Source organism: Glycine soja, chromosome 18 (genome assembly GCF_004193775.1).
Source record: "Glycine soja cultivar W05 chromosome 18, ASM419377v2, whole genome shotgun sequence".
Lineage (NCBI taxonomy): Eukaryota > Viridiplantae > Streptophyta > Magnoliopsida > Fabales > Fabaceae > Glycine > Glycine soja.
Window position 1 is genome coordinate 34,570,915 of NC_041019.1, and position 9,995 is coordinate 34,580,909.

Sequence of the window (9,995 nt, forward strand, 5' to 3'; positions counted from 1 at the left end):
AACTATTATACCTTTTCTTGAGAATTTTCTATTGACAGTTTATGATAAATTTTAACCATTAGAAAATTTCAATTGAGTCAGTTCAATAATCACATCAACATGTGACTCATCTATATATGCAAATTAATAAATGAGATTTATTAATATTTATCTAATAAATACTATCACATATATATTAATCTATTCAGATTATTGATATCCTATTTACAATAATCATATGATCAAGAACAGTTTAGATTAAAATTAGAACAAACTTATTTTTCATTATCATAATCTCTATTATAATAACACGTCTTTAATTTTAATCAAGGACATTATCAAATGGATCATTTGGTCAAATAGTGAAATATGACAATGAAAATAAAATAATACTTTATTATTAAAATTAGAATTGATTACATGATGACTTGAATCGTGGATATACATATTTATTCCCAATAGCACATTCAAAATCCAAAATCCATTTCTTTCTAAAACTCAAAACATCTATGATAGCTGGTAGCTTCAAAGATACCTGTATAATAAACTCTGCTCTTTAATTTATAGCGAAGTGGCTTGGAAATATTCCACTAACTCTACAATTTCCACTTTATGATCTCCATTGAAATGCTTTTCTTTTGCTAAAACTGCAGTCCCATGATCTGAACTATGACTATGCAGGTTTGTTTTGCTTGTACGAGCCTTGCGGCAAGGGCTGAAAGCATCTATGTGTGGCAGGATATCTTTCTTTTTCTGTCTCCTCTGTACGTGCAAGAATTCATTTCCCAGAGACTCCAATGCTTTAACCGTCAATGGTCTATTTCTTGTGCTCTGTCTCCTAGGATTTGTATTAGGCTGCTCTTCCATAGAACCAACATCACAAGAGGCTTTTTGTGGCTTCTCAACTACCCCCTGTGTTGGACATTTTAGTGTAATTGATCTCTTTATTATGTTAAAATAAGAGTGCACGCTTGTTTTAATGTAATAACGAGATGTTCGGTTTAGGCAAAAGGTTGGAAGTTACATGGAAGTTACTAACTTCCATCAACGGTTGGAAGTTACATGGAAGTTACTAAAACTTCCATTAACGGCAATTTTTTAAAAATAAATAACTTCCATCAACCGCCAAAAACTACCGGTTCTTTGATTATAAATAATCATTCTGGTTCAGAAAGCATAACGATGTGAAAAACTCACAAGACCAAAACAAAACTCTTGAATTATAATCTTCTGATTTTATCCGATTGAACAATTTTGGTTGAACCCCGAAATTTGATTCAATCTGAAAGTGTTTATACACGACTTCAGATTTATCCAGGATTATCTCGATTTTCAAAATTAACCAACAAAAGATTGAATCAAATTTTTCGAGATGACGAACGATAGTTCGAAGATGACAAGCAAGTTTGCAAAGTTGGACAAGTTTGAAGGGCAGGATTTCAGAAGATGGCAGAAGAAGATGCACTTTCTCTTGACAACATTGAATGTGGTGTATGTGCTGAGTACACCGATGCCGGTGTATATGGAAGGCGAAACTCTGGATCAAACAAGGAAGCGTTCGAAATGGGAGAACGACGATTACATTTGTCGTGGACACATTCTGAACGGTATGTCTGACTCTCTCTTTGATATTTATCAAAATGTTGAGTCTGCTAAGGAATTATGGGACTCTCTTGAATCCAAGTATATGGCAGAAGATGCCTCAAGTAACAAATTCTTAGTTAGTAATTTCTTTAATTACAAAATGATTGATTCGAGGCCTGTTATGGAGCAATATAATGAACTGCTGCGGATTTTGGGTCAGTTTACTCAACATGATTTGAAAATGGATGAATCCATTGCAGTTTCATCTATAATTGATAAACTGCCTTCTTCTTGGAAAGACTTCAAGCATACCTTGAAACATATGAAGGAAGAGTTGACTCTGGTTCAACTCGGCAGTCATTTCATGATTGAGGAGTCGCTGAGGGCTCAGGAAATTGACAAAGTCAATAATAAAACCGTAGCAGGTTCCTCTTCCGTTAATATGGTAGAGGAAAGTGGAACAGTTAAGCAAAATTACAATGCTAAAGGTAACAAACGAAAATTTCAAGGAAATAAGAACAAAGGTCCAAACAAACAGACAAAATTGTCATGTTGGAAGTGTGGGAAACCTGGTCATTTAAAGAGGGATTGCCGGGTGTTCAAAGGAAAGAACAAGGCTGGTCCAAGTGGGTCTAATGATCCTGAAAAGCAACAAGGTCAGATTGTAGTGAATAATTTTAATTCGAATACGAATTCAAATTATGTATCACTAATATCTGATGCATTCTATGTGCAGGATGATGACGTTGCTTGGTGGTTTGATTCGGGAGCAACAAGCCATGTGTGCAAAGATCGTCGTTGGTTCAAGGAATTTAGACCAATCGATGATGGCTCTATTGTGAAGATGGGCAATGTTGCAACTGAACCAATCCTAGGATTAGGTTGTGTGAATTTAGTTTTTACTTCCGGAAAAAGTTTGTATTTGGATAATGTCTTATTTGTACCTGGTATTCGTAAGAACTTATTGTCTGGTATGGTTTTAAATAATTGTGGTTTCAAGCAAGTACTTGAAAGTGACAAGTACATCTTGTCAAGACATGGTTCGTTTGTTGGATTTGGTTATCGTTGTAATGGAATGTTTAAATTAAACATTGATGTTCCTTTTGTTCATGAATCTGTTTGTATGGCCTCGTGTAGTTCTATAACTAATATGACAAAATCAGAAATTTAGCATGCTAGATTAGGACATGTTCATTACAAAAGATTAAAAGATATGTCAAAAACAAGTATGATTCCTCCTTTTGATATGAACATTGAAAAATGCAAAACTTGCATGTTGACCAAGATCACTAGGAAACCTTTTAAGGATGTTAAAAGTGAGACTAAAGTCTTAGACCTTATTCATAGTGATTTGTGTGATTTGCATGCTACTCCATCATTAGGTCATAAAAAATATCTTGTTACTTTTATTGATGATGCATCAAGGTATTGTTATGTACATTTATTAAATACAAAAGATGAAGCTCTTGATAAATTTAAAATTTATAAGAAAGAGGTAGAACTTCATCAAAATGGGCTAATCAAAACTCTTCGTACGGATAGGGGAGGTGAGTATTATGATCCGGTTTATTTTCAATCTACTGGAATAATACATCAAACTATAGCTCCCTATACACCACAACAGAATGGTGTAGCCGAAAGGAAGAATAGAACCTTGAAAGAAATGGTGAATTCCATGTTATCCTATTCGGGTTTAAGTGAAGGATTTTGGGGTGAGGCTATGTTGACAGCCTGTTACTTGTTGAACCGAATTCCTAACAAAAGGAATAAGGTTACCCCATATGAACTTTGGCACAAAAAGACACCAAATTTGAGTTATCTCAAAATTTGGGGATGTAGGGCTGTAGTCAGGCTTACAGAACCTAAAAGGAAAACCATAGGTGAAAGAGGTATAGATTGCATATTTATTGGATATGCTGAACATTCTAAAGCATATAGATTCTATGTGCTAGAATCTAATGATTCTGTTGCTGTGAACTCGGTTATAGAGTCACGGGATGCTATCTTTGATGAACAAAGGTTTACATCTATACCTAGGCCAAAGGACATGAATTCCATGTCGAAAGTCTCAGTTAATATTGAGGATATACCTTCAACTAGTACTGAAACTAGAAAGAGTACGAGAGTAAGAAAGGCTAAGTCATTTGGTGATGACTTTCAACTCTATTTGGTTGAAGGGTCAAGGAATGATATTGAATTTCAATATCAATATTGCCTTAATGTTGAGGAAGACCCAAAGACTTTTAGTGAAGCAATGGCTTCAAGGGATGCTGTATTCTGGAAAGAAGCAATCCAAAGTGAGATGGATTCCATCATGCAAAATAATACATGGAAATTGGTTGACTTACCTCCTGGATGTAAGCCATTAGGATGTAAGATGATCTTTAGGAGAAAGATGAAAGTGGATGGTACTGTTGACAAGTACAAAGCCAGATTGGTTATCCAAGGCTTTAGGCAAAATGAGGGTATTGATTTTTTCGATACATATGCTCCTGTTGCTAGGATATCCACTATTAGACTGTTGTTAGCACTTGCTGCTATCCACAATCTGATGATTCACCAAATGGATGTGAAAACTGCATTCTTAAATGGTGAATTGGATGAAGAGATATACATGAAACAACCTGAAGGGTTTGTTATGCCAGGAAATGAAAATAAGGTGTGTAAACTGATGAAATCTCTTTATGGCTTGAAACAAGCGCCTAAGCAATGGCATCAAAAATTTGATGAGGTTGTGTTGTCTAGTGGTTTTGTTATAAACCAAGCAGATAAATGTCTATACAGCAAGTTTGATACTCATGGCAAAGGAGTTATCATTTGTCTGTATGTAGACGACATGTTGATCTTTGGTACCGACCAAGATCAAGTTGATGAAACTAAGGCATTTTTGTCTTCTAAGTTTGATATGAAAGATATGGGGGAGGCGGATGTGATCTTAGGAATAAAGATCAAACGTGGAAACAATGGTATTTCCATCTCTCAATCACATTATATTGAAAAGATATTGGAGAAATTTAATTTTAAAGATTGTTCTCCGGTAAGTACTCCCATTGATCCTAACCTGAAGCTATTACCTAATAAAGGTGTAGCAGTGTCTCAACTTGAATACTCAAGGGCGATAGGATCACTCATGTATGCAATGATTAGTACTAGGCCTGATATAGCTTATGCTGTTGCTAAACTCAGTAGGTTTACAAGTAATCCTAGTTCTCATCATTGGCAAGCTATGAATAGAGTATTCAAGTACTTAAAGGGAACCATTGACTATGGTTTGACATATACTGGATTTCCTTCGGTTATTGAAGGTTACTCTGATGCAAGTTGGATAACCAATATGGAGGATTATTCATCCACAAGTGGTTGGGTATTCCTCCTTGGAGGAGGTGCTATCTCTTGGGCATCCAAGAAACAGACCTGCATTACAAATTCAACAATGGAATCTGAATTTGTAGCTTTAGCAGCAGTTGGTAAAGAAGCTGAGTGGCTAAGAAATCTGATCTATGAGATTCCATTGTGGCCCAAACCTATACCTCCCATGTCTATCAGGTGTGATAGTCAGGCAACTTTGGCTAAGGCATATAGTCAAGTGTATAATGGGAAGTCTAGACACTTGGGTGTTAGACACAACATGGTTCGGGAGTTAATCATGCATGGTATGATATCAGTGGAGTTTGTGAGAACTCAGCATAATTTGGCCGATCATTTAACCAAAGGGTTAAGTAGAGATCTCGTGAAAAGGTCGACTGTGGGATTAGGATTAAAGTCCATCTGAAATCTCTTATGTTAAGATACCCAATTCCCATCTAATATGACATTAGGTGCTGAATTCAATTTGGAAAGCTTAACATGTAGAGATTGGAACACATCATCGAAAGTATCCCAAAAGGAATGTGTTCAGTTCTGTAAGTTAAGGAGGTTGAAGTATAACTTCTCAATGGTTCTTTTGAAAAATTGCATTTACAGGTGCAAGAAAGAAAAGGACTACCTATATAAGCATGAAGTTTAGCCGCTTCAAGAAGCTGGGACTTGGCTTTGATATGCTTATGAAGGATAGGGACACAGGCTAGTAAAACTAGTGTCGAGCAAGAGTAATGTTATAAACTATTGTGCAGATTATCTTCATGTATTCATTATGAATAGAAAGGGTTCAATCCTTAGTGACACCCTGATATTCGAATATTTGAAACGTGTAATTTGCTAAGATGAAATTCAATCGTCACGATATTTCATCTATGCAATAGTTTGTGGTATGTTATGACTTTGGTGATTTGATCGGTAATTACACTAAAATGGGGGAGGTTTGTTGGACATTTTAGTGTAATTGATCTCTTTATTATGTTAAAATAAGAGTGCACGCTTGTTTTAATGTAATAACGAGATGTTCGGTTTAGGCAAAAGGTTGGAAGTTACATGGAAGTTACTAACTTCCATCAACGGTTGGAAGTTACATGGAAGTTACTAAAACTTCCATTAACGGCAATTTTTTAAAAATAAATAACTTCCATCAACCGCCAAAAACTACCGGTTCTTTGATTATAAATAATCATTCTGGTTCAGAAAGCATAACGATGTGAAAAACTCACAAGACCAAAACAAAACTCTTGAATTATAATCTTCTGATTTTATCCGATTGAACAATTTTGGTTGAACCCCGAAATTTGATTCAATCTGAAAGTGTTTATACACGACTTCAGATTTATCCAGGATTATCTAGATTTTCAAAATTAACCAACACCCTGAGTATCAGTTGACAAACATGGATCATTTGCTTTTTCGCACAGCCCATCTTCCTCCACTGTCGCCACCATTTCACCATCTTCGGACTTCAATGGAACCTGGGGTGTGCTGAAGGTGACCGCTGACTGTGATTCACATTTCTCGACTTTAAAACAAGAATTGCTCCTGGATTGACAAATTTCATTGAGAATGATTTCCTCGTTATTCACTTCCACACTTCTATCAGCTAGATAGGCAATCGAACTTCCATTCGGCTGAGAACTAACTGAATCACAAACAATTTGGTGGGAATCTGGAAATCTCGATGACTGAGAGAATGCCACTTTTTTAGATTCCAAGCCTCCTGATGAATTCTCAATGGCGCGGCTTGTCTCTGCCTTGGCACAAGCAGTCAATCTTCTCCTTTTAATGGGAAGAACCATAGGATTACCATGATCTGATCTTGCCCTCCGACAGAATTGATGCTTTATAGTCCTCTTTATCTGATTATCATCAGTCACACAGGTCTTCTGATTTTTCTGGCTTTCTACCATTTTGTTTGCATTATTATCTGGCTTACTAATATTCCTTTTCTCACGTGTCATCATGCTTGGTGAATCTTCATCAAAGGAGCTATCCTTACTTTCTCTTGGGAGAACAGTCATCTTATAAGCATGTCCTAATTCAACCGGAAGACATCTCACTTCTCTCACCTTCGATAATTTTCCTTCATAAAGCATACTGGTATCAATAACTGTCATCTTTTTATCGACGTTTTCAGCCATATCCTTGCCATGGTTTACTTTCCTTGTAAGTTTGGCCCCTTTATTTGTTATACCAGCAGCATTTCCCTCAACTCTACCCACTGACTTAACAGGTGCAGATTTAATTTCCATTAAATCAGATGACTTCCCTCTGTGCACCAAACTGGTATCAATAACCATGAATTTTATATGATCTGTAGTAGAAGCTCGGGGCTTGAGGTAACATTGATGACGATAATCAGATTGGTCATCCTTACTCAATCCCTTTTCTGGCTCTTCATCATTGCAGCTACCAACTTTAGTCTCTTCTTCAAGCTCAAGAAGATTAGGTTCAGCTACTACTTTGCTCAAGACATCACTAACAGAATCAAAGTAATGATCACCCTTCACAAGTTTTCTCTTCAAAAACTTCTTAACACCAGGGATAAGAAAAACCAGATATTCTTTGGAGTGGACATAGCATTGATTCTTTGGTTGTTCAGAGTGCCAACCTCTTGCCAGTAAGCGGGGCCAAACAGCTTCCCAGAAGAGATCATTACTTTTGGCTTTGCTAAGTCGCAATCCTCCTGTCAAATATTTGATTATATCATTTGGTCCAAGAGAAGACCAAGCTTTACAAGTTGGTACTGGAAACACCCGATTGTTCTTCCCAAGTTCCACGGCAAGGCTTGTAAGGTTTTCCTTTTCCTTTCCAATACCTACTGCTTCTACAAGAACGCCAAGTCCAATAGTAGACTTCATAGATAAAATGTATTCTTCTAGAGAAGTTCTGCCCTCCACATATGACTGACAAACCTGATTATATAGATAAAATCAATGTGAGACTGAAGCATGTAAATGGTACAACTATAATGATAAGAAAATTACCATTGGCAACAAAAGTTCAAATAATCATTGGTACATCACAATAGCATAATATTAATAACTCAATCAGCTATTCCACCTTAATTACCATTGTATCTATACTCTAAAAAGCATGTCATATTAACAAAGTAAGATACTCTGTAAATAGTAAAGCTTTAAAGCATGTCATATTAACAAAGTAAGATACTCTGTAAATAATAAAGCTTTCACTTTCCAACATCAAATGGACTAGGGAAAAACAAGCTAAGTATTGTTTGAAACCCATAAACAGAATGCATTAGTTAATTCCAAAAGATATCGAGTCCTTTAATGCTTATAGCTCCTATTCTTCTACATGGTAAAAACAACCATAAAAAATGGACTGACAATCATTATATATACAAAACACAACAAAAACCAGATTATCATTAAACCAAATTATTACTGCCTTATAAAAAATCATGCCACTTCAAGAAAGAATTTAAAGGATATATATTAAAATTACAGGGGGAAAATAAAAATTGAAACTTACAAAGGACTATATCAGAGAAGCGACACATGAAAATAAAATAAATTTTGAAATCCTAGACTGCAGTGATACAGGGTAAGCCAATCATCAGGCAATTGAAATATACTTCTTGTAATTCATTAACAACAATGGATATGAGATGACACAGTTGATACCTGCAACAAAGTATCTTTAGATTCTTCTGAGACATGGGGAATCAAGCGAGACAATAGTTCATGCTGCCTCTGTCCAGTAAGAAGTTTCTGTCCTACAATACATTTTCTCCCTTTTATCTTTCTGCAGTCTGACCATCTATGATATTCTTCAGATTTGTAAAACTTTCCATAGTAAAATGACAGTATTTCCCCCATCCCTTTGTTCTCTAAGAATTTTTTTATCTTAATAAAACTCTTCCCAAAAATAAACAAACCAAGGAGAAAACTTTTTGCATCAGCTTCACTCCAGGAGTTACTCAATATGCCAGGAAACAATACATAATTTTTGCTTTTACCCGGTTGACCTGAAGATTCATTTCCTGTCATCACAAACCGAAATGCAATTAGTTTCAATTCTTCCTCGCTGTCTGATATAATGTTCTTTTTAAAATTAGTTTCTTTTGCAAGTTCAATTGCATTGATCATACCATCAACGTCTGCAAGATTTCCTCCACATCTACTATCCTCCACTGCATTATGCATCCATGTGACTGAGATAGGCAAACCAATTACAAAGGAAAGCGAGTTATCACACATAACTTCTGAATCAGCAGTATTCATAAGAAGTCGAAGCCGTTCTGATTCTTTTATGATGTCAAGGACCTCCACCTGGTATTCTTCACCAACTCGAGGATCCAACTGCGGCGCTCCAACTACGTCACTTATATCAGGCGAACCTGGAGGACTATTAGATGCAAGCTCCATGGAAGCATCATTATAATTTTGCTGAATTGACTCCATCTGCCAAGCAACACAGGACAATAAACCTAATAACTATAAACTCAGACCAAACCTTAAGAACCATTATAAAGGAAATGTAGCTTAGGTAACACCATCAAGAAGCATACTTCAAACTTCAAACATGGGTTACAAACTGCAACTTGGCATAAAAGTAATGTACAGAGTTACTCACCAACCACTCATATTTACCAGGCCACACTTGTCATACTCATCAACTTCTTTGTTTAGAAAAAATTAACCACAAACTCAGAATTATTCATCAATAAAAGAGTACAAGTAACAAGAGAAACTTTTGGGATTGTCCAGTAATTCCAAAAGGATCACAATAACTAAAGCAATCTGTTTCTATACCAATCAAATTAGAAACCACAATTGCCAAGACAATAAAGCATCAAAATCCTCAACATGGACACCTACTTAAACCACTCACAAGAAGGAAAACTTTTGAACTACTCAAAGACAGCATTTTTCAGTGGCCGACACAGATTCAAAACAATTACACTTTACACCATTCAGTTACAAATATGCATGTATGTGGCCTCAGAGGGTAAAAAGTAAAATAAAAACCCTTTGAGGAAAACAATATAACCAAGCAATAGGAAGAAAATCAACCCCACCCAGATCCACTTGTATGCAAGTTCATAA

At 35.9% G+C, this 9,995-nt stretch overlaps 1 protein-coding gene across 1 annotated transcript; it reads right to left on the minus strand.

The window, feature by feature from the left end:
* Positions 1-412: 412 nt before the first annotated feature.
* Positions 413-9,344, minus strand: LOC114395935. The gene is made up of 4 exons (XM_028357804.1): positions 9,038-9,344; positions 8,571-8,929; positions 6,299-7,838; positions 413-890 (listed from the first exon to the last, which is right to left on the minus strand). Exons 1-4 carry the CDS (start codon positions 9,312-9,314, stop codon positions 541-543), a joined length of 2,526 nt encoding a protein of 841 aa, XP_028213605.1. The 5' UTR covers positions 9,315-9,344; the 3' UTR covers positions 413-540.
* Positions 9,345-9,995: the final 651 nt, after the last annotated feature.

Coding starts and splice junctions, on each gene's coding strand:
- LOC114395935 (XM_028357804.1), bottom strand. CDS start 9,314: ATGGAGCTTGCATCTAATAGTCCTCCAGGTTCGCCTGATATAAGTGAC. Junction 8,930..9,037: donor AAATCTTGCAGACGTTGATG/GTATGATCAATG, acceptor TTGTGATGACAG/GAAATGAATCTTCAGGTCAA. Junction 891..6,298: donor TTTGTCAACTGATACTCAGG/GTGTTGGTTAAT, acceptor GTCCAACACAGG/GGGTAGTTGAGAAGCCACAA.